Raw genomic sequence first — 23,965 nt, 5'->3', positions numbered from 1 at the left:
TTCAAAGGGAAAGTAAGTAAATACGGTTAGTCTGTATTTGTAGCATCATGGAAATTGTAGACAAATTTAGGTTTAAAGTGATCTGTGGTCACTGCTTCCTCCTTGAACAAGGGTTGTTGTTAAAGGCAGATGAGGTCTCTCAGAGCCACGTCCAGTTGAGGGGTGCATACCTCAGGATGTACCTGTAAGAATGGCATTTCCACAGCCTCTCTGAGCAGCCTGTCCCAGTATTCAGGCAGTCTCACCAAAGAATTTTTTTTTCCTCATGTTTGATTGGAATTTCTCATCTTGCTGCCTGTGTTGTCCTTTCACTGGGAAGAGTGTATCTTGTTCTTCTCCATTACTGCCTTCAGGCAGTAGAGTGCAGCAACCAAATCCCTTCTCCCACCTGAGCAAACCCCAGCCCTGTCAGCCTCCCCTCCTGCATCCTCTGCTCAGCCCCTGTAATGCCTCAGGTCCTCCCTGACCTTTCCCCACTTTGACAGGGTCACTTTCACACTGGTGGCCCCAGACTGGTCACTGGTGGCCCGTGGTCACTGTGCGGCCCTTGGGCTCCTTGTGTCATCACAGAGTGATGATCAGTGACCTCCCTTATGGGGTCTGGGAGTTGTATGTGCCTACAGCTGCCTGTAAAGGTGGGTGAGCACTGAGAATGCCTGGGAAGCCCAGAGCAGCAGTGGTTCCACAGCCAGAGCTGTGGCTCAGCCTGCAGCAGCAGAGATGTGCTCTTGCAGCAGCCCCCACTGGGTAGCAGCTCGGGCTTTCCAGTGCACCACCCCTTCGGACAGTGGTTTAAAGAGCAGGAAAACTCTGCTCCAGTCCAGAGATGTGATCGTCCTTCTTACAGCTGTTTATGTGTTTATTAATGTATCTCTAGGGCTGGTTCTTCATGATAAAAACCTTGATCTGGGATTTACTCTTTTTTATACAAGGACAAATTAATTTCATTTATCTTGCACTGTGTAGCCCAGTCTGTCCTGAGAGTAGCTGGGAACATACATGTCTGCCAGGTTGCCACAGATGAACCTGTGAGACATTGCCTTCCATGGATGTAAAGAACCATCATTACACACACTTAGCATGGCACCTGCCCCTGGGCTGTCCTTGTGTGCATCTGAGTCAGAAGTGGTTTTGTTCTGTAGAGTCCTTTAGGAAGAGTCAGAAAATCAAATCTGTGAAGTGCTGCGGCCCCAGCCCATCCTGGGCATGGAGTCAGAGCTGTACAAAAAGGAAGAGAGAAGCATCATTGCCATTTTCAAAAGCTGTAGTTTTTGTTCAGTGAGAGGGTGGTACACAAAAAAAATCCCAAATCTATGGGAATTTTCAGCTCTTGCGAGACACAAACTGATGTGAAATTCAGAGTATCACAGCAGTGTGCTTACCTCTTGTACTTCTCTAGAAACAGTTTTCACAGTTTTTCAGTTTAATCTTTTTAGTCCCACACAGACATATTGAGCTATTAATACTTCATTTTATGGACAGAAACTGTGTTCTTGTGTAGTCTATCTGGTGGCTAAATTCAGCTGCATTTCCATTCTTCTCCAGGGATCTGTGTGTAATAGCAGCGAGTTTCTCAGTGTCCTCAGGAGTCATCCCAATGGTTTGTGCTCTCCTGGAAAAGCTGATCCAGCTCTTCTATGAATAAATACATTGCCATGAGATACAGAGAGGACACTTGGGTCTTCTCTGTCTCATCTCAGGAGAGTAACAGTGTTCTCTGTGGTGTGTTTAGAGATCTATCCCAGTGATCACTTCTGGCTGCTCTTAACATTTATTTCAGTTTAGAAACCTGGTATTTTATGAAGTTGTTCCAATTTTTTTCAGCTGTAAAATGCAAACTGTCATTCCTGAGCTAAGAGTGGAATAAGAAAAGTAGTGAATGACTGTTTATTGGTGATAGTAACTTTAGAAGTTAAAGGCCTGTTCATAGGATCAGCAGAAATGTCAACAAGGGATGTTCCTGTTTTCTTGGCTGCTATGTGTGACTGCAGTGAGTTATGTTGGCTGTAGCCCACTTGGATGACACTGCAGTTCACAGCTTGAAGAAGCCAAGTGCTCATAAATAGGCTAAATTTACAGGTGATTTAACAACTCCAGTTTATAAACTAGAAGAGAAAAGTGTCTATTTTCAGGAGACAAGTATTTTGTAGTAAATGTTCTAATGGAGTGAAATCCCATTCTAGGGTTGTGCTAGGAAGCTCTGCCTCATTTTTGGAATGCTTTTCTGGATCGGTTGTTTTCCCATGTCTTGGACATGGAAAATAGTTTGATGTTTAAACCACCTGGAAAGAATTAGATTCCTGTGGCTGCTTGGGCAATTGGTGAGCCAGAGCTGAAAGAGAATAGTTTAACAAATTAGACCAGATGAATCCATGTCTGAACATAAGCAGGGGCTCTCATAGTTGCTTCAAAGCTTTGCAGCTTTTCATATTCGTTAGACCCATAAAGAGAAAGTTGGTTTTGCCCTCACCTAACACAGGGCTAGCATCCCATGGAAGCATTGCCTGCCCTGAGAGGATCTGATGTCCTGGTGTCTGGATTCCCCATCAGTAGCTATCTTGCCATTTACTCCCACCATTGAAGTATTTTAAAAAACTCTTTCAGATTTAGAGTCATCAAAGAAGCTAATTCAAACGATTAATTATAGTCATAAATGGATTTTTTGTTGGCTAATTTCAAGTGATGAGTTATAATCATAAATGGATTTTATTTGTGATTCAGACTTTTTTAGTTCAGCCTCCAACATGCAGTCTGACAGGTAAATACCCTTCAGATGCATGTGTAGCTCTTACTATATGTTTAGAAATGCCTGATGTGTTCAGGTATGTGACACAATCACCAGGCTGCACACGAGTGTGTGAGGCTGTGTTTAAGGCTGGCTCAGTGCAGTGCTGTGGGACCCTCGGGAGCAGCGTGGCACTGCTCAGAGCATGGCAGCACTGCCAGGGCTCCCCAGGGGATGCAGGGAGGGCCTGTACTCCAGCCCCGTGTGTTTCCTTCCTTCCTTCATCCCCCCTGGATGGGCAGCAGTGCCTGGGGGTGGGCACACTCCAGCCCTAGGCCTGCACAGGGCTGGATGTAGGGCTGGATGTGGGGCTGGACGTGGGGCAGGACGTGGGGCTGGACATTGGGCAGGATGTGGGGCTGGATTTGGGGCAGGATGTGGGCCGGACGTGAGGCAGGACGTGGGGCAGGACGTGGGGCTGGATTTGGGGCAGGACGTGGGGCAGGACGTGGGGCAGGACGTGGGGCAGGGTGTGGGGCTCTCTGCAGAGCCTGGCTTGGTGCCACTGCTGCTCTGCAGGAGTGATGTCCCCAGGTGAGTGGCTGCTCCTCAGTCTCAGATCCCGTTGCCTCTGGTTCCTGCATAGCTGTGGTTGTGCTGACACCTCACGATGGAAAGCTGATTCTGCAGTACCCATGACTGTGTCTGTTTCCTTGTAGGCGTTTGAGCTAGCGACTGGAGATTACTTGTTTGAGCCACACTCTGGTGAAGACTATTCCAGGGATGAAGGTATGACTCTTTTGAGGTATTGTAAGAGTTTTTTAATATTTTCATACACCTTCTCTTAAATTTCCAGTGAGCTTACAGTGGAGTTTAAGTTTTGTATTTGAGTAGAACTGTTCATACGCATTGTTTTCAGAATATAAATATGATTTTTTTTCTTTTTAGTTTTAAGTTCCACCACTAGCAGTGGGTGGGCAAAAACACCCTTCTGCAGATATTCATCTACTTAACAACTGCCTGAAGGAATTAAACTGCCCTTCTTGTAAGATTGCATATGTGTGGAAACCTGATTGAAAATAACAACATTTTAGTTTAGAAAAGAAACGACAAATTTAAACTTTATTCTATTATTCTCTTTACAAGAGTGACACTGGAATAATGTTTATATTGTGTATTTTTATTTGTATTAGGCAATTACTAATTATTTTTTTTTAAATCAGAGTTAACTCCTGCTTCCATCTGTATACCTGTCCATTTTCATGCTTGTTTGCTTGTAAATGCTCTTTGCAGTGGTAATGGGCATCATTCATTGTTCCTAAATGCTACTAATGATGCCAGAGCTCTGCTGATCCTGGAAACCTCTGCATGGATTTGCTGCAAACATTGTTGATTTGAAACTATTTCTGATTTTTTACTAATTCCAGTTTCTTTCCTCTTCTTTTTTATCCCATCCTTTCCCTGCCCCTTCCACTCCCGTATCCTTTTTTTCTCTCCCTCATAGACCACATAGCACACATCATAGAGCTGCTAGGCAATATCCCAAGGCACTTTGCTCTATCTGGAAAATATTCTCGGGAATTCTTCAATCGCAGAGGTAGTACCTCTTCTTTTTGAAAGGTACCGTGATGCAGACAGAAGTGGAATTGCTGTTGCTGGTTGTATCATGTCCCAGCGAGGAGCATTTCCTGAAATCACACAACAAAATTTTCATTTGGAAAGCAAAATTCCCAGGGATCTCTGACAACTTTTTTTTACCCCAATGTTCTGAAGAATAACTATTGGTACATTTTAAATTACATGGCAAAACTTGCTTGTGGCAGCTGACACTCACTGTTTTGAGAAGGAAGTTTTGCTGAAAGCATCTTTCCAAAGTAGCCACTGAGTGAGCAGTGTGCACGTGTGTTTTTTACCAGGATCAATCTATTTCTGTCTGTACCGGGCCAGTGTTAGTGTGTGCATGCAATGTACTGATTAAACTGTTGTATGTTTCTGTTTTGCTGGCAATGTTCTCCAATGCAGACCACATAGCATTGATCATTGAACTGCTGGGAAAAATCCCTCGAAAATACGCTATGTTGGGGAAATATTCCAAGGAGTTTTTCACCAAAAAAGGTAACGGTATTTATGCAACACTAATTTAAAGCATAATACTATCCAAAAGGAGAATATGTTCATTTACGGGTACTGAAGAAATAGATCCATTTAAATGGAGAGCACTTACTAAAGAAGATCTGTGATGTAAACTTGGCTTTCTGGGAAAAGCCCAAATTTGAGGTGTTCATTTCAGTATTTCATTTAAAATTCATTTGGGGATGTGCTCAGCAAAGTGTGGATGTTAACAAGTGTCTGTGTGAATCTGTTGTCTAATGTTCCTGTAAGTGTGAGCACTCGAGTGATGCATAGCTTGTAACGTGGTGAAAAATCATCTGTCAGCAGCTTTGGATCCTAGCTAGTGGTCCAGCAGGGGCTACTGGTGAGGAATGACAGAGGCAGCAAGGGAATACCTGGGCAGTGGACACTGAGCTGAGTGTCCTGTCACAGCCAGGGAGCAGGCACAGCAGATGGAACTTGGCCCAGGCTGCTCTTCAAGGCAGGGTTTTGACTGGTGATGCCTCAGGTGGGTTCCATCCCTCGGCTATGAGACAGCCCGTGCTGTGTGGAGGGACAGGGCCTGTCAGGAGCATCCAGGGCTGTCAGCCACAGCTGGGGAGGGCACTGTGCTGCTGACAGAGCTGGGGCTTGCCCTGCCTGTGGCTGCAGGGAGGTGTCAGTGGCTGGGGGCTGAGCTGGCGGCTCTGGAGCTCGGGATTGTGAATCACAACCAGTGACTCACCCTCCCATGCCCTCCCAGCAGGGCCTCCTGCTCTGTGCTGGATATTCCTGCTACAGCAGGGACTCCCTGTGCCTCCATGTCCCTAAGGGGGATGCTGGTGGCGTTGCAGTGCAGAGAAGGGATGATCTAGGAGGGAGCAGCTTTGGAGTAAGGTTTATGTAATCAGGAAGTCAGTGGATAAGCTGAAGACAGAGCTGGTGTTTGCCAGCACTCACCATGTCAGAGCTGGGGGAAAGGCACTGAAATCTGCAGAGGATGGCTTTAAAACAAGTGCTTCCCTGCACAGCAGGCAGCGAGCTTCAGGAGCTGGCTGCCTCAGCAGGCAGAGAGAGGGCCTGTGTCAGCGGGCTTCAGACAGTCTCCTGGTAACTGAGATGTACAAACTTGAGTTCCACAGGTCTGGAAATGCATAAGGCAGTAAGAGGGCTGGGCACAAGATACCCTGCAGCACCTCCAGACAAACCAAAACCACTACAGAGCTGCTGGAGCGTATCTCACATTCCTGCTTTCCACCTTACAGCAGACAGGTTGGCATTTTCTAATGATGTGATAGAACTGTGAAATGACCTAGCAGTTACTCAGGAACTGCAGTGTTGGCAGTGCACAGGAGAGGGCAGTTGGTAAAATTCCCGTGGTGTGGAGAGTCTCTGGTGCTTCCATGAGCATCTTCAGCCGCAGAGCGTCACTGTTGTCCTCTGGGGCCTGAACATCAGTGACATTCCTCAGAGGCACTGGGGTGTCTCTTACATCCTCAGGGTGGGATTTAAGGTAGGCTTGAAGGCTTGGTTTACCAACCACACAACATGTAAGTGCAAGTTTGCTGTGGAAGATTAAACAGACTTGGATTCCACCTGTTTCTGCTTAAATCAGAGAATCTCAAATGCAGGACTAAGGAGTAACAAACCAAGCTGCCTTTTCAGATCATACCAGTTATTCTGCTGTTGCAGGCTGGGGAAGCTGAAATGTTTTGTGGAACAAAAGTGGAGGTGCCAAGTGTCCTGCTTCCTTGAGCATCTTTTCTTTGCATCAGGCACCCTTTTCCTTTTCCCTGGCCCCCCCAGTACTGCCAGCCTCTGGTGTCCCCAGCTGGGATTTGTGTGTGGTGGACTGGCAGGGTTTGAGAGGTAGGCTGGTTTGACTGGTAGGCTTCAGAGTTGGCCAGAAAGGTGCTGCATTTTGTACTCATCTGCTTGTGGCTTGAGCACTGGAGATCAGAAGCCTCATGGTACAGGCCTAAGGCTCTTGGGAGAATTTCTTGCTGTGGTCTAAGGGTGGGCTTAGAAATCTTGCTGTTGAGCTCCTGATTTGAAAACATCTTGGGTGAGCATCAGTTTGAGTTTTGCACCTGTCCATGAGCAAGTGTGACCTCAGAGAGATGCTTTAAACATGAGTTGTGCTACTGAAGTCCCAGGCACAAAATGAAAGATGCTAGTAACTTACAGTTTGGAGGATCAAGCCCTTTCTCAGTAATCACCTGAAGCAGTTTTAGACATTCAAATAGGAGGGTGCATTTAAAAGAGGAAAAGCATTTTTAAGTTACTTCTTATACTATAACACAAATGCTCACATATTTTTATAGAGTCTCATCTTGACTGAGCCCAGTAAAGGACTCCAGGGAGTCCATTTCTTCAGTGTTTTCACTGTGTCTTCTTTTGACTGTAAGAATTATTAATATGTTTTAAAACATAAAATCCTTTTATTATTCCTAGACCATGGTGCCTTCTATTTTTCTTCTGGTATTTGCTAGTCCTGTTTCCTTGTGGGCTAAACTGTGCAAGAAGCTGGCTAGGTGTTGGCTTTGCCCTTTGGAAGCTGAACAATGGGAAGCACTCCCTGTGATGTCCTGGAAGGGAGGGAGGGCTCCCTCCATGCTCCTCGCTTCCACCCACTGCACCACCAGTCCTTGAATTAGTTCTTGGGATCATGTCATAGATGTGTAGCAGCAGATTATATCCCATTGCTGCTTCCCCAGTTCTTCACATCATCCATGTCTTACTGTTCAATAATCCATCCTCCCCTTGCCTGGTGACACATCTTAAATTTGTCTTTGACAAATTTTATAGACTAGCTCTGGGGGTTTTTGTGTTACAGTCAACAGAGACAGCTTTAAATAGCTTTTTTCTCCCCTGGTCCTTCAGAAATTTTTTTTAGTAATTTCCTTCTGGCTTAACATTTCCTTTTTCAGAGGGATCATTGCTGCAGTTCTGACAACTCTGTTGTCCTCTGCAGATTATCTCCTGTGTGCTTCACTATCAAAAATCCAAATAAAGAGCTTCTCTGAGGAAGTTCTCAGTATTACATTTTTAGCACTTCTTTGAAAATTCATGCCAATGCCCTGAATACAGATGGTGTCAGACTGCTGGGGCTTGTGCTTTTTAAATTTCTCCCTTAAATATAGGTACAGCATTGCTCTCCTCCAGCTACATGGTACAAACATCTTGAACTAGGTGAAAATATGTGTTGGCAGACACTTTCATTTCCTGTGCTCTTCTCATGCTTTAGATGGAAATGAGAAGGGCCCACATGAAAATTATTTCTAAGACTTTGTGTCCACTTAAGTGGTGTTAATTGTCTTTTACTTACCCTATTTTGTTTCCATAGTTAGCATCATGATCCTTACTGAAAACTGAAGCATTAGTTTAAGCGTGCCCTCCACACAGATACTTTTTCCTGAATCCTGTCTTCTTAAGTGCTTTTACAATCTTCACAGGATTTCTTGTGGAAAACTTCAGCCATAGTGCTAAAAGAGTTTGTTCTTTAGCAGAAAAACTGCTGAGTATTGTGCTGGCCTCAGCATGGCATTCACAAAATGAGGAGTACTCAAACAGCAAGAACTCTCCTTCCACAGTGGCACAGGAGCCTCTTCATGCAGTCTTACCTTACCAGATCTGAGAGGGGAAAGATGCTGGAAATGACAAAATGTGAGTGCAAGGATGAAGACAGTGCTGGATGGGAACGGGCAGTGGATGGAACACACACCCACCCTCCCTCAGAGCTAAGCCTTATTTGGTACATGATTGCAGCAGCTCTTGCAATGAATGCTGGAGCTGGAGAAGCCATGGACATGACTTTTTTCCTAGTAAGTTTTTGCTTGCAGTCAGTAACAAGTCATTTTTCTATCATTTTTGGCAGTAATTTGACTTCATGCATTCCTGTTACATAATTTACTCCCTGTTCTTATAAGCAGTCACCAATACACTCTTTTGGAAACCTTCCAAAAGGTAAATTTTCAGCAGTTCAGTTTCAGGGTTGCACGAAGATTTAAAGGGCTGAGAGTGAGCCTGGAAATGAATGTGCTGCTCCAAGGTGTGCTGTCCTTCCTGCTGTGTGGGGCAGCTGTGGGCCCACAGCAGAGCCTCTCTGAGTCTGTAGGTACTGATGGTGCTTGCACTGAGTGTTCACACACAGCCCGGGCTCTGCTGGCCTTCCTTGCCCTGGGCAGCAATTCTCCAGTTCCTGTTTCTAGCAGGACTCTCCTGCAGCTTGTGGGTCATGGATTGTCTGCATGCTTGCTCTCGTGGGACTTGGTGACAGGAGCTGGAGAGCTGCTTTGTCAGGCCCTGCACTGTGCCTAGAACCTGCTGCTGAGGGCTGAGGCAGCAGAAACAGGGCCTGCTGAGCCTGTGGGGCTTTTGATCCATTGCATGGAGATGTTCAGCCCCTGGGGCAGTTGGATGGACATGGGTTACTTCTCCTGCCCTGGAACTTAGCCACAGGGATGTGCAGAAACTCTGGCCTGCCTGTGGGCTGGTGTCAGATGGCATTTTATGGGCAGTAGGTTACAGCCAGGGACAGGCACCACACTGACAAACCACTCAGCTTGCAGGTAGTGTGGCCTGGATGCCCCCATCCCAGGTGAAGTGAGCCTGTGAAGCCTCCAGTGCTGGGTGAGGCCCCAGCACTCTCCTCAGTGCAGAAGCACCACAGGGGTTTCTCAAGTGCTTTTTGCAGTGTCCAGTGGAGACTGTGGCATATACACATGGTCTAAATGGGTTGCATTAAGAGTTCAGAAATTCGGCAGAAAACAACTGCCCTTGTGTTTCAGCTGGTCCCCAGAGATCAGAGGGGCTGGGTGTGGCAGGGCTTAATTACTGATGAGAACAGATCAGGCAGTCTTAAGTCTGGTCACATTCAGTAAGAGCTTTCACATACACAGATTCATGGCTAGTGTAGTTTGTTGCAGCAAGAGGCCATAGATTCATTAGATTGTTGGTGATAAATGCACTGGATGTACAGAGTGTAAGTGCACTACACACAGTGTTCCTGGCTGTGGTGTGACACAGTCAGAAGGCAGATGTTACCAAAGAGATGTCCCTGCTTTGGGGAGGAGAGAGGAGCAAGCCCATTGACTTGTCTGCAAGGTGGGGTCCTGCTCTCATCCTCTGCTCATCCTCTCCAAGGAGGATGTCCCGTGTCAGATTCACACTTTTGGGAGAAGTGGGGGTGTGACTGTAGTGAAATTCCATTACTGCTGTTGTGGATGGTGAGGGGGCACCCCACCACATGTAAATGAGGGATATTGAGAGCCTGGATTGCAGAGGCTGTGGCACAAGGTGACATCTCAGTATCGCTCCCTCCTGATGGCAGCAGCGAGGGTCATTTGGCCTGACAGCTGCTCGTCCCTCTCGTGCCCACAGTCGTCCCTTTACCACGTACCTCATGGCACATCTCATGGCTTTGGGCCTCATTCCTACGCAGTGGAGGAGCAGGAACCTGAAGAGTCTTCCCCATCATGCTGGATTGACCCTTGGACAGACCTGCATAGTGTTGCTGGTTTGAATGGCTGAACGGTTCTCACCTCCTTCCTTCTGGTCTGGGACACGTTGCCAGTTTGGCAGAAGTCCTGCTCGCACAGGACTTCTGTGGTAGAAGTGCTGCTCCCTCTTGAAAGGAACTCCAGTCCTGCAGCTGCTGCTCCCATTTTTGTTGGTGATTGGATGAAAGAGTCCTGGGAGCAGCAGGTGCTTCCCTCTCAGGAAGGACTCAGACCAGGCTTTCTGGGAGAGTGTGCCTGGGAGATGGAGCAGAATCTCTGGAGCACCAAACTCTGCTTGGCTTGGTTAGGAATGAATCAGTGCTCTGCTGCATTGCTGGCAAATGCCACCTGGGCAGGCAAGGACCTGTGTTTCTGAACCCTCCGTCTTTGGATTGGAGCAGATTCTGTGAAATTTGGGTTCCTTGGCTGATTGCAGGAGAGGCCTGCAGTGGTTTGGCCATGGTGGGAGCGTGAGTGTGAACGAGTGCCTGTGTGCACGGGAGTGAAGACAGCAGGAAGCATCAGAGGAGTCCAGGTGTAAGGTACTGATGGCTGTAGAACAGTTTTTGGCTTGGACATGGAACATACTCATCTCCTTTGAGGACCTCGAGCAAGCTTGGTGTGCACTGCCCTTCCTAAACAGTGACTCCCTGCCCGGTCAGGTGCTGTGAATGCAGAGTGGGAGAGAAACCAAACAGGGATTTGTCGCTGACGTGAATACCAAGGTGTTTTTCTAATGCCATCAATATTTCTGTTTGCAGGAGAACTCCGACACATTACCAAGTTGAAACCTTGGAGTCTTTTTGATGTGCTTGTGGAGAAGTATGGTTGGCCTCACGAAGATGCTGCACAGTTTACAGATTTCCTGATCCCCATGCTAGAAATGGTCCCAGAAAAACGTGCTTCAGCTGGAGAATGCCTTAGGCATCCGTGGCTGAATTCTTAGCAGAATCTTCCAGCTGTTTAAAAAAAAAAAAAAGCCAGCAACCGCTTTCCAATGCGTTGGACCTAAATGGTGACTGTCACAAAATCTTTAGCAGGATCACACGTGAGCTGGCTTCAATCCTCAGACCTTTATTTTGCTTGAGGTACTGTTTGACATTTTGCTTTTTGTGCACTGTGTTCTTGGGGAAGGGTAGTCTTTTTGTCCTCAGCTAGTAGTTTACTCACCCACTTTCTTCAGAAAACACTTAACGTGTCTTTAAGCATTGTTTCTTGTGTTGTGTGACATTCAGATGTCAGATTTTTGAACAAAAGAAACTTCCCCCCATGTGTTTTGGCAAGTTTTGTAACTATTTATGAGAAAAAAAAATATTTTAGCTGATGCATATTATATAATTTACGAGTGTAAGAAATTTATCAAGTCAGAACTGAGTTACGGCAAGAAATTGTACAATTTTATCTTCTGGCAAAGGGATGTCATTCTTGTATTATAGTGTATGTAAATGCACCCTGTAAATGTTTATTTCCATTTAAATATGGGACTGGGGACTCAATTTCAGAGTAAAGCGACTAAGTTTTAGAGAGCTTTATAGCAAACCAATTGCATGTAGTGGACTTTAAACTGCTTTAAGGAATTGTGTAAACTTTCTATTCTGTAGCAGTTCCTGTTCATTGGGTTTTAAACAAAGTGGCTCTGGTTTACAGGATTTCATTCCCCAAACAGCACTTTAAAGGAAGGCTAGACTTCTTTCTAATAAAGTATGCATTATCATTTAGCACTCCCTTTTAGAACTTTTGCCTATTTTAAGTGCTTTTAAGAAAAGAAAAATAGCAATTTCCCTTACAATGTGATAGTGAAGACATGGTACCATATGGTGTTGCCTTTTTATAAGCACTGTAAGTTGTACTATACCTTAAGAAAAAGAAAAAAAATTAAAAGTAGAGCATGAGAACCACTCTCTGTGTAGAATTACTGATCTTTTATAATAAAAGTGTGTGCTTGGCATCAGTTAAGGAAGGATATAGCTGCAGATATTTACAGTGCAGTGGGTAAAATAATCCAAGAAGCAAGATCATGCTCATTCCATTCATAGCTTTACATGTTTCTAAAACAAATTGCACTAGCTTTATTCTTTCCCATCCGTAGACATACGACTGCCCATTGTAAGTTGCACGCAACAATTATGTGTTTCCTAGGAAAAAAAGCTGCATAGGCTGAAGCTTATAGGCAATACAGATTTTAGAATGTACAGTACAGGAGGTGTGTTTGGGCCTCTTTTAGAAGTCAGTGGGATGAATGTAAGCTTACTCCTGATCTTCATGTAACTACAGTGCCACTTTTTTCTTGACTTTGTCCATATAAAATTTATTCACATGCCTTTGCAATAACTAGATTGTGAGAAGATAGCCCCATGCTGTAACAATAACCAGTTGTTTGAGGTGCTTGCAGTTGTCTAATTAAAGTGTTTTGTTTTTTCAGACAGTGTTGCTGGTCATTGGAATCTTTGCCTAGCCACGACTCAGCTGTGGGGGTGCTGGGGGGTGGGCGGTGGGGGCTGGCCTGCCCTGGCCAGAGAGCGGCAGCTTGCCGTGTTCACTCACGGAGCACATCCCCCGGTGTCAGTCAGAGCAGCCCCACGGGCGCTGTGGCAGGAGGGGCTGGGTGGGAGTGGTTTGCTGGGTGAAATGTGACCAAAAAAAAAAGAAACGCGTCTTTCCTACCAGCAGTTCCGTAGCAAGTCCTGTAAACAAGGGAACGATTGTCCTGTGCCGAGGGCCGGGGCAGCCGCTCCTCCAGGGAACTGCCGAGGCTCCGCAGTGCGCAACTCTGGGCCCAGAAGCTTGTCCAGGGCTGAGGCCCCCGCGGCAGCTGGGTTTCAGAACCGTGTGCTTCACCCTCATCTGGAGCTGCTTTTAGTGGCTGCAAGGACAACGCTGCTCAGAAGGATGATGCCACAATGGACTCAGCTGGAGGTAAAAATTACATTCAGCTTCACACCCATGCCAGCTCTGTGGCGCCTGGTTGCTGCAACTGGTTAGAAATGCCTTCTTGAATACACAGAAAATGCTGGCACTGGAATGAAGTGCCAGGGGCAGCCCGGGGCTGGCACAGCTCTGCCCTCTGCCCGGCCTTGGTGCTGCAGCAGCACTGGGGAGCCCTGCCCAGGCCCTGTCCTGTTCTGCTCCCCAGGGCAGCAGCTCCCTGTACTGCACCAAGTCCTTGCCAAGCACAGCTGGGTATTTAACATGCTCTTGTATTTGAAATTATTCTGTCACTTCCTGGAGGTGTGGAAGAGGGGCAGACATCCAGATCTGAATGCTGGGCTAGACAGGATGGTGCACATCAGAATCAGTGTCTGAGCAACTGCACAGAGGGTGGGTTGGGTTTTTTGCTGTTTTTGATAGCCTCATGCTGCCCTACCCTACACATGCCAGTGTAAAATGTGAACTCCCATGTGTGTGCTGCAGAGCCAGCAGGTGTTCAGGGAAGCATTTCTAGTGTATGATTTTAATTAGCAAGATTCTTCCATAGTTAGATGCAAATTCAGTTTTCAAGTGGCCCCCTTTTTTAACATGTTAAGAAGAATTACCAGGTTATTTTAGTGGGTAGGAGCCAGGGTTCTCCTCTCTGGTCTGAGGTGGAGCCATTGAGCGCAGTCCTGTGGGGTGAGCAGGACTGAGAGCAGCTCCTGCTGGGATGGAAGCACAGCCTCAGCCACGGCAGAGTAACTGCAGTGATGAGCACAACAGCACCACCTCAGCTGCCATTGCAGCAGCAGCAGGAATAAATCCCTTCCCTTAGGAAAACCCCAAACTGCCACAGGGTTTGTAACAGTCTGTACCCCATTACAGCACCACCCCAGCAGGAAGGGACTGCAGCAGGCAGCTGCTTCCCTGCTCTGTAACCAGGGTCACCTCCAGCCTAAGAACAGCCCTCAGTGCCCCTGCTGCCCCTTGGTAAACTGAGCCAGGACTCTGCTGTGCTTGGGGTGATGATTCCTCAGCCTCGGAAGGGAGCAGGGGAAAGGATCCCCTCCTCCTCCAGCCTGTTCCACATCTGTCTGTGCTACAGCAGTGAAGCCACAGCTGGAAACTGCAGAGAAGTGAAGAGGCTCACAGGGAGCAGGGGAGATCAGAGACTTAAGGCCACTTTCCTGCTGACACAGCACCCTTTCAGGACAAGTAGGTAAAACTGACATAATTGTGATTTATTAACATGAATTAAAATGCCCAACCAGTGCTGCAATGTGACAGTATATTAAAAAAAAATTAAAGATCATATACTGTACTACTTTCACAAAGATCACACTTTTTTTTGCAAAAGACTTATTATATACAATACTATATCAAATGAAAGAAGCTTTAAGCAACTTTACAAGCGAAAGAAATACAGTATTTACAGCACTCGTCCGAGACATTAGAAACAGTCTATACATTAAATTACAATTTCTGCAAATAACTGATGAAACAAAAAGCCATGTCCACACCAAAACTATAAAAATCTGTATTGCATTGTTTCCTATCTCTATGCACACAAAAAACTGTTGACAGAAAATGGAAAAAAAAAATTGTTAGTGCCATCACTTAGCCTGTGTACTTATTTAATTACATATGTATAAAAGTAATATAGAAAACTTTCACTAAATGAATTTAACTGCAACAAGAAAATTTTAAACATTATGCAGCATCAAACCTACTGCCAGAAAAAACAGCTGGAATGTCCACTTACAAAATAAAAAGAAATACCTAATACTGGCTTAACAGCACGTTTTCAGGAATTTTTAAAAAGCAAAAAATGGAAAGGATACAATGGAAGAGCACTGGTGTTTGCTTTTATACAAAGTATCATGTACAAGCTTTAAAAAGTACCTTGAATAGGTACATATTAAATATACACAGTTTATATTACAGAACATTTTAAAAATGTTTATAACTAAAGGGATCTGTTTTAATGCCACCCCGACCCATGGTAATTGTTCTGAAAGGTGGGTGGCACCTGTGCTCTGTGGATGGGGATCTGTCCTGGCACGGGCGAGGCCTGCTGCTGCCCTTGCACTCCGTGGGGAAGGGGCACGGAGCCGGGGTGCGGGCAGAAGCCGGAAGCAGTAGGTGTTGCAATACTGTTTGGTCCTTGAGGCTGGATGTGAGGACCCTGGCCAGGGAGCGGGCAGTGAGGTCCTGTGCCAGCAGGCTGATGTTGAGGCCCAGGTCCTAACGTTGTGTGATGCGGGGCTTGCGAGGAATAGGAGGAGACGCTTGTGTGAGCATTGGAAGGGAAATGGGGGGGGCCTTGGTGAGATGGGTGGTGCAACCCTTGTGCTGATGAGGGGTGGTGCCCCGAGCCGATAACGCTGGAGGGAGGGGGCGGCGGCGGAGGCGGTGCCGAGTTTACAACGTGCTGGTGTTGTGCTTGCAAACCTTGGTGTCCCGTGGAAGGATGGGGAGGTTGGTGGTGGGGGAGAGGACCCGGTGGCGGAGGTGGTGGTGGCAAATGGTGACCAGCAGCTTGAGAATGAATGTGCGATCCAGGAGCCACTGCCATGGCGTGAACTGGACCGACAACATGTGCTACAGAGTGCTGCTGATGAGTACTTTGCTGCTGGACAAGGTGGGGTCCTGGTGCAGGTGGTGGTGGAGGAGGAGGAGGAGCAGCAGATGCCGATGCCTGGTGATGAATACTGGGGTTCTGAGAGGACAAAAAATGCCCTGCAGCTACGTGGTGTCCTGGCACCGTTTGCTGCCCCGCAGTGCCAGGAAGTGCTTGATTTGGTCCAGATGAAAACACAGTCTGTTGGGGTATGCTGCCCTTCAGCTGGCTGTAGCTCTGGAAGTTTCCAGAGGGCTGCTGGCTTTGATAGTAAGTGGAAGAAGGGGGTGGAGGGGGTGGGGGAGGTGGCGCGCTGCTGTTCAAATTTTGTTGGTTAAACTGGCTGTAGGAAGCTGACGATTGTCCCGATGTTGTCTGAGTGAAGAGGGGGCCGCTAGCCTGCGCCTGATTACTGGGCTGGAGGGTCGGTGCCGCCGGGTAGAAGTTCCTGTGTGTTTCCCTCTGGGGCGTTCCAACTTGAGGTGACTGAGGATGGTGAGGTCTGTATGGAGATCCCAGCTGCTGCGAGTGAGGCTTTGGTGAAAGGTAACCGTGCTGCACAGGCGCGTGAGGGGTAGAAGACTTGGGGGGATTTTCTACGTGAGGCGAAGGGGGGCAATGCAGCTTCAAAGGTGCGGAAGGCAACTTCTGTGAATGTGAAAGTTGCTCAGCAGAGCTGCGCAGATGAGGCTGAGATGGATGATTTTTTGAAAGTGCTTGGACGTTGTTTGTCGGCTGTTTCTGCTGCAGCTCAGATTTTGGATGATTCGCACATTCAGTCTCAGGTGCATTAGCTGCAGTTTCCCAGTGCGAATCTGGTTTTGTGGGTGTTTTCCCAAGTGGCTGTGCTGAAACTACAGGACTCGGTGAAGAGGGCTGGAATGGAAAGAAAGGCAGTCAGCGCTCAGTGTTCAAAATACTCAACCATGCATGCAATAAACAAAAAATAACATCTCAGAATACTCTCCTCAGACTGTGAAAAGAAGTGCTGAGGTGCAGGACATATATTTGGTGTGAGAAAAATATCAGTAAGAGTAAGCTTGAGAAGGTACTATTTTTATCAAGTATATATCAATAATTCTTCCAAGTCAAAGACTACTAAAGTGTATTTTAAAGTTGTAACAGAAATATGATCCATTAGGTCAAAGTCTGAATCCATTCTTTGTTAGAAGTTTTAGATTTCTGAATCTGAAAGAAGTAATTCCAGAGAAGACCACTTACAGGAATAAAGCAGTTTTTAGAGTGACATAATGTTTTAAAGCTGGGGTAGTGAAAGTAAACAGACTAAATAGGAAAACCTGAAACACTTCAATACTCAACGTCCTTCTCCATATTATCAGAGCCCTGACTGTCAACAATGCCAAACCCTTGCAGAGCAAGAGCAACCTCCTGTTAAGGGCAAGTCACATCACTGTTGCTGGTTCTGAGTGCCAGTTCTTCAGCATTCACACCTCACAACAGCACAGATACAATCTCTCCTCTCATCCATAGACATGTACACCTACTGAAAGCACAGCATATAAACCCACTTTTTAGTGTATGCAGACAAATATTCTTGCACATGTCTACCTGTGTTAAATTACTGCACAGATAGATGAACATGTGTGTATGTCACCAAAGCAGTAAATCCTACAATTAGCATTTTTAAAGGTAAATCAGAGATGGATGGAGCTATTCCTATGCATATTGTGCAAACACCTGGCATTACCTTGCTTGCTTTTGATGGACTCTTGCAAGTCCTTTGTGAAGTATCTGGGGACGGACATTCAGAAGTTGGCTCTGGATTTTCAGAATCAGGTTCTACAGAAATAAAGCAAAGATAAATATCAGAGTGCAAAAATCAAATTTTTTGCAGAAATCACTAAGCACTTTTTATTTTACTTTAAAAAGATCTATTAAAGCTGTTGTTAGACCATTGAATATGTCAAGTGTCATACAAGGTCATCTGCTTACTGACCTTCTGTAATTTCAGTGAAAGAAGGGACCTTAAGCTGCAACTGGGAAATGAGATTTGAATGAGATGGAGACTGAACATGAGACGGTGAGCATGGCCTACAAGGTGATTCTCCCCCTACAGATGAAGCAGACCCAAACACAATATTAGAATTAATGCAGATTACCACGGGGGAACTGGTTAGACTTCTGTATCTTCAAAACAATAAATCAACTCACCACTGTCCTTGTCTTTCCTATGATCACTGAGAAGTAAAGCTCTCTGATAACTTCGTTCTCTCACTTGTTCCACAGAGGTTGATGCAGTCCTGCAAGAGAAGGCCATTTTAAATTTAAGAGGATATACTCCCATGATCCAAATTTAGGACAATGTATATGCAAATACCTAGTCAGAGAAAGTCTACAGTGTTGGCTGCATGTAACAACCCAATAACTGGTTGTGCATAAGGAATATTATTAATTAAGTGGTTTGTATCTCTTTTCTCCCACTTTAAATACATTAATTTCCTGCAACCATGTTACATTTAAAAACTGGCATTTCCTCCTATTAAAGAAGTATCTGTAGATCTAGTTCTTTGTCTAAACTGAAAAGTAAAAAAAATAAATGGTCACAGTTACTGGTTCATGGTCTCAATTTGCAGAAAACTGTCTTATTCCAGAACCGGAATCAGTCATCTTTTTTATTGTTAAGAATCTGCTCTTTAATAGCAGATGCACAGCTGGAAATTGTGTGCCACTACAAATCTCTCTGTTTAAGCTTCTAAACTTGAATTGCCAGATAGTGGGTATGCAGTGACAGTCGCATCTCTCTTAAAATCCATTACATCTCTCAATCACAGCCTGACCAAGAACACCGGAAGTGACAATGCTCCACAAAACTGTTTTCCTTTCTGGCAAGGATGTATGGCATCACTTCACAGTACTGCTGCACTGGAAGTTTTGGTGCTGCTCTGCAGGGTTACTGCAAAATCTAAGTAGTAAATTCTTCCTGTTTAGCCTGTTTCCACAATTTAGGGCAGTAGCTTCTGCACAGTGAACTTAACAGACACTTTTCAGTGGAACACTGAAGACTGCACTTATGTTCTCCCATCAACTGGCTTTACAAAATTTTCTTTTCTGGAGTAGTTGGAGTATTTGAGTGGAAGGATGTTCAACTCCTAAGCCCATGGCTCATCCTCACTACAGTTAGGCCATCACTACAGTATGAAGAACATCAGGAGGATTTGTTCTGCACTACTGATGTTTTGGAGACAAGTCTCACCACAGCTGACCACCTATTTTAAAGCTATCAAAACTCAGTGAAAAATGTGTGCAGTGTTTTACACAGACTGAAGTCACTGTATCTTCTCCCCATCCACACTCCACCTCTCCTCAGGATCTGGGATTGTTTGGAGTATCTGGCATGGCACACACTGCCCACATGGTCTGCAAACAAGGGAACCACTGTGCAAACACCAACAGTGCTGTGTCACCACATGCTCCCACCTGAGCAGGAGCTGCTGGCCAGGCTGCATTCAGCCCTGCACAGGGCAATTAAGCAACAGCAAACATCCCAAACACGTTCCAGCCATGACTGAAAACCAGACCTCCTAAGGTCTTCCAGAAGCCTTTGCTAATCAGCACAGATTTTTCTCCTGTTGCACCTTATGCCCTACAGTACTTTTGGAAAGGTTTTGAGAATAAACAAGAAAAATTCTCTTCATCTCACAGACAAAGCAGTAGAAGGACACAAATGCTCAAACCAATACCTATTCTGGCATTAGAAGATCAAAAAGCAGAATTGAAATAATTTAATAAATATATTCTGGGTAATTCTTCATGTAATCGAATGATTATGAGGTGTCTGCTGTATTTCTGAGGTAAAAGGTAAGACAACTCTTCACTAAGCTGGAAGAAGAGCTTCCAGTCAGTAATGTGCAACAGCAGCCTTAATGAAAAACAGATTTCAAATACCAAAGGCTTCAATTCATATAAATAATTATTCCAAATCCTGTAGTTTTGTGGCTTACCACTGAACTTCTGGTTCACTCTTCTCACTGGAGGAAGATTCCTTAACTGCACAGTTGTTGCCAGTGTCTTCTGGAGCTGCATTATAAACAGTAGCTGGCAGTGGTAAAGGCAGGCTTGCAGTGGTATCAGTTTGCTCCCCATTTTCACCACTGTTGTTATACCCATCACTAGCACCATTATTACTACTTGTACTTCCCGCTCCAGCAGCATGAGGAGATACAGTAACCAGGGGGAAGCTGTCTGTCTTGGAGCCACTTTTTCGAGCTTCACGCTGCCTCTTACGGTATTCTAACAAGGACACCTAAGGAGGAAAAACAACCCACAAACAATCATCAGAAAGGAAGTTTTACCCGTTTTGTTTCTCACAGTTTCTATGAAATGCACTGTATTTCAGTAACACGTACCCTGTAATTGGTTCAAAAAAAAGGACAGAGATTAACTGAAGATATTTCACCACAGCTGCAGTGGAATTTACAAAGTACTGAGCTACTACCAACTGTACAGGTGATATTAAAAAAATGCTTCTGCCAAGAAAAGCGTTGTGTGTTCTGCCTCAGAGAAGAAGCAGATGACACACATCAGCAAAAGGTCCACTGCTGAATCTTTCTGTTGGCTGCACAGTTTCTCCTGGAACTGCAGAATTTTACTATTACACTGATCTAGCAAAGCTAATTTCAAGAGATGTCACATCCAGGTCTCAGACTGACTCCCCTGCATGAGAACCCACTACCCTTCTGCTTCATATATCAAAGGATTCACTAAGCTCTTCATGCCTTTTTTTAACAACCTGAATTTGCAACTTACTTTTCCCAGTTTATTTTGAATTTCTCTTTACTGCCCTTTAAGACAGACTGATTAAGAATATATTTTTAAGCTAACTCTCTTACTAAAAATAATGACATGTGGTTCTTATTTCATGTACTATGTATATAAAATCACTACACTGAAGTTCCACATAACAGAAACCAGTTTTGGTGGTTACTAAATTGCCTTCAGTGAAAAAAATACATGCCCAAATGTTTTCACCATGAATCTTCAGGATTTGAAGTAGAAAGCTGAAATACTGACCTTCAGACCTACAGTAACTACAGTAGTTTGGTAAAAATTAGTATCTCTAAATTTTCTTCTAGTTATCAACATCCTGCTCTGAACCATACAGAATCCAAACCAACAAACTAAAGTACAATAATTAAAAAAAATAAAAGTTTAACTGGCCTAATCCTCAATAAAACTGGACATCCATTTCTACACTGAGAGCAAAACCAAAGCAACTGCTGTTTCCTAAGGGGTTTTGTTTGTTTGCTTTCAAACAGATCTATTAAGAAACCCATCCATATGTCAGGGTAAAAACAGTGAAAAAAACCCCATTTTGCATTAAAAAGTTCAGGATAAGAACTGATCTCACTTTCAAACAATTCTGTATTATTTCCACATCATGTAACAGGGACCTCCTAAAGAATACTGCTTTAAAGCTTAAATGTTAAGAAACCCATATAGTGTGGCCCCAATGTACAGGTCTGCACTGATAAAGGACTTGTGCAATAGTAAGAGAAAATAAGAGCAGATGTCCACAGAAATACAGAAATATGCAAAAACATCCTAAAAGACCTACCTAAGAATATTGCTGTCTTACATGACTCTAGGGAAAAGGCTTTTGTGAGTCTCCTACAAAATTCCTGAATCCTCACTTTTCACCTTAGCTGGGATCCAGTCCATCACCTCTTTTTTTATACTGCCTAAGGTTTCAAACTTTTGTGTGTCCTCAGAAATCCTAAACCCCCTTCTCTTTCAGGGGTACAGATGCCATTTGCTCAGTTTCCTCAAACTGAGACTTTTAGACAGAATCCTGGGATTGTGGGGTGTCAGGGGGCAGGCACACCTTTTTTTTATGAGAGGATTAGTGTAAGCTCTCAGCAGTAACAACCTGGAACAATCCTTGACAGCAAGGGATGGGGAAGCACTCAGTGCTGCTGGGATTTGTGAGGACTAATTCAGCCTTCAGAAAAAGAAGACTGTCCAGTTAGAGGAATTTTGGCCTGTGTTTTCTTTTTGGGTTTGCCAAAATAGCAGGGCTACAGTAACACACATGATCTATCAAATTCTCAGGGCTGTGACCAGGTAAGATCAGAGCTCCTACAGTATTGCTCCATTTATGTCTCAGCTTGAAGCCAGTAAACAAAAATCCAGTTCTGATGAAGAACTACTGCAGGAAGACTCCTCACTGCTCCACAGCAGGATGCCTCAGAGCAGCAGGAATAAACAAGGGGCTGCAATGTGACCAAAAAACCCCAAAGCCCATTGTGTAGGCATGTACACATGCAGAAAACCCACCCTCCTCATCACTACTTTTGTAAAGAAAATAAATCACACCTTTCAAACAAGAAAGATTACTAAGTCTGTGATGAGACAGAACAGGCAAGCTGGTACACTGGAGACCACTGCCTTTCATCTTTGTCATCTTTCTGCAAAGGGAGTCAACCTGACAGTACAATGACTGCACAAGGTAACTTCCAATCCTGGTTTGAGTTACCCACGACAACATCACTTATCTACAACAAATGTTTCATGAGAGTAGCAAATTTAGATTGTGCTTATTTTTCAAACAATAAAAAACAAACAAACAAAAAAAAACAAATGGCCAAGAAAACGATTTCTTGGAACTAAGGATTAACTTTCAAGTCTGAGTAGCATAAATCTATTCTTGCACCTTCTTGCAGTAATTCATAACAGATATGTTCACAGCATGTGGTCTCTATGATGCTAGTATATATTCTGTATAACAGAATACCGTAACACCAGGTGGCATAAGCAATCATTTTCAAACCTGAAAAGCAATTATTTATTTGGCAATTCATTTAATACTCATATGAAATAGAATCTGTATCTTTTATGTCAAAGAATAAATTTACTACATTCTATGCAGCTTTGCTCTTGCCCTTCATTACTTCTCCTGAATGTCTACTAGACTGTAGTATGCAACTATGAGCTATCAGATGGTTTTTATTACATCAGGGTTCTTTCTGTTATAGAAATATCATTAGCAGACAATGAAGACAGACCAAATGATTCTTAAATGTATAACCTTTTTCTTTTGTGGAGGGTTCTGGGGTGTGCAATTTCCATCCATCAAACTGTCGTTATTGACAGTCCTTCCAAAGCCAGGTGCAATTCCATCTTCTGAAGTACAAAACACAGATGCTTCCATGAACATGCCTCTTGCATCGTCTTGAATCAGGCACTTTGACTCGTTTATTCTGAATCCACCTCCTACCTCCAACTGATGTGAAGGGGTCAAGTCCCTCAAATTAGAATTCATTGAGAAATTTACACCTGTCCTGTCAGGACTTTTTACCCAGGAAGAATAAATTGTGCCCCGTCCACAATGAGCAGTTTCTAATTGGCTGTTTGAATCAGTCCTATCATGTGTGGGGGCTTCCAGGTTTTTATGCAGTGCACTTTGCTCAATTACTTCGAGTCCCAGCTGGAGGTCTGATACAGATTCCATTTCTCCAGTGCACTGCCGTGTGACATCAGTCCTATTCCGTGGACTAGAATATCCAATAGTCTTTATTTCTTGCAGGCCCATTTCTGTCAGGTTGGAATTTCTGAAAGAATTCAGTGCTAGAATCGATGCTCTGTCATAACCCTGCATGAAGAAATGCATGAAGAAAAAACATGTAACTATTTCTTCACACTCCATCAAACCTATTTGACATTCAGATGTGCCTTTAAGTGGGATTAAAGGCCTTCCAGTACCATGAATTTATCAATTTTTAAGAAAATTCTACAGCCAGACTCTTAGTTGTACTATTTCCATATTTTACGTTCAAGTAGTTTAATAAAATGTACATTATCCAAAGTAAAAATAAACATTAAGTGCCAGGTTTTATTTATGACTGGAAGAGGAAGGAGAAGAGCTTCAAAAGGAGTAAATCCCAGGCCAAAAAGCTAGAAAGCACTTGCTTCAACACAAAAGCAAACTTCCTCAGTGTCAAAGCACCTATTTCAAAGCAGGAGAAGGAAGGAGAAGTTTTTCCAAGACTTCTGAATTTTAGGATGAAGCCCCATGGCAGGACACATGTCCCCTGCAGGCTGGGAATACCCAGGCATATTCCAACAGCACTTGCTCTTCAACTAATCCACCTATACTAACTT

General features: G+C 44.5%; 2 protein-coding genes across 10 annotated transcripts in view; one reads left to right on the top strand and one right to left on the bottom strand.

Moving 5' to 3' along the window:
* Window positions 1–12,738, top strand: part of SRPK2 (SRSF protein kinase 2) — a 126,136-nt gene extending 113,398 nt beyond the window's left edge. For 2 of the 5 annotated variants that reach the window (XM_041405458.1, XM_041405462.1), the window contains 3 exons: window positions 3,445–3,514; window positions 4,230–4,322; window positions 11,079–12,738. In XM_041405458.1, coding sequence (XP_041261392.1) covers window positions 3,445–3,514; window positions 4,230–4,322; window positions 11,079–11,263 — 348 coding nt within the window. In that variant the 3' untranslated portion in view covers window positions 11,264–12,738. Of the gene's footprint in view, window positions 1–3,444; window positions 3,515–3,673; window positions 3,771–4,229; window positions 4,323–4,747; window positions 4,841–11,078 lie in introns of all 5 variants that reach the window. The other 3 variants (XR_005952735.1, XM_041405463.1, XM_041405461.1) reach the window with 3 other exon arrangements.
* A 1,709-nt stretch (window positions 12,739–14,447) lies between these two features.
* KMT2E (lysine methyltransferase 2E (inactive)) overlaps window positions 14,448–23,965 on the bottom strand; it is a 56,690-nt gene continuing 47,172 nt past the window's right edge. For 4 of the 5 annotated variants that reach the window (XM_041405455.1, XM_041405454.1, XM_041405453.1 and 1 more), the window contains 6 exons: window positions 22,893–23,456; window positions 19,810–20,111; window positions 18,020–18,108; window positions 17,805–17,918; window positions 17,556–17,647; window positions 14,448–16,723 (listed from right to left, as the gene is read on the bottom strand). In XM_041405455.1, the coding sequence (XP_041261389.1) occupies window positions 15,209–16,723; window positions 17,556–17,647; window positions 17,805–17,918; window positions 18,020–18,108; window positions 19,810–20,111; window positions 22,893–23,456 (2,676 nt within the window). In that variant the 3' untranslated portion in view covers window positions 14,448–15,208. The remainder of the gene's footprint in view (window positions 16,724–17,555; window positions 17,648–17,804; window positions 17,919–18,019; window positions 18,109–19,809; window positions 20,112–22,892; window positions 23,457–23,965) is intronic. The other variant, XM_041405456.1, reaches the window with a different exon arrangement.

The sequence above is a fragment of the Onychostruthus taczanowskii genome, unplaced genomic scaffold (genome assembly GCF_017590055.1).
Source record: "Onychostruthus taczanowskii isolate IOZ18803 unplaced genomic scaffold, ASM1759005v1 scaffold23, whole genome shotgun sequence".
NCBI lineage: Eukaryota > Metazoa > Chordata > Aves > Passeriformes > Passeridae > Onychostruthus > Onychostruthus taczanowskii.
Note: the sequence above shows the minus strand (reverse complement) of the source record. Positions and strands in the feature narration are given on the sequence as shown.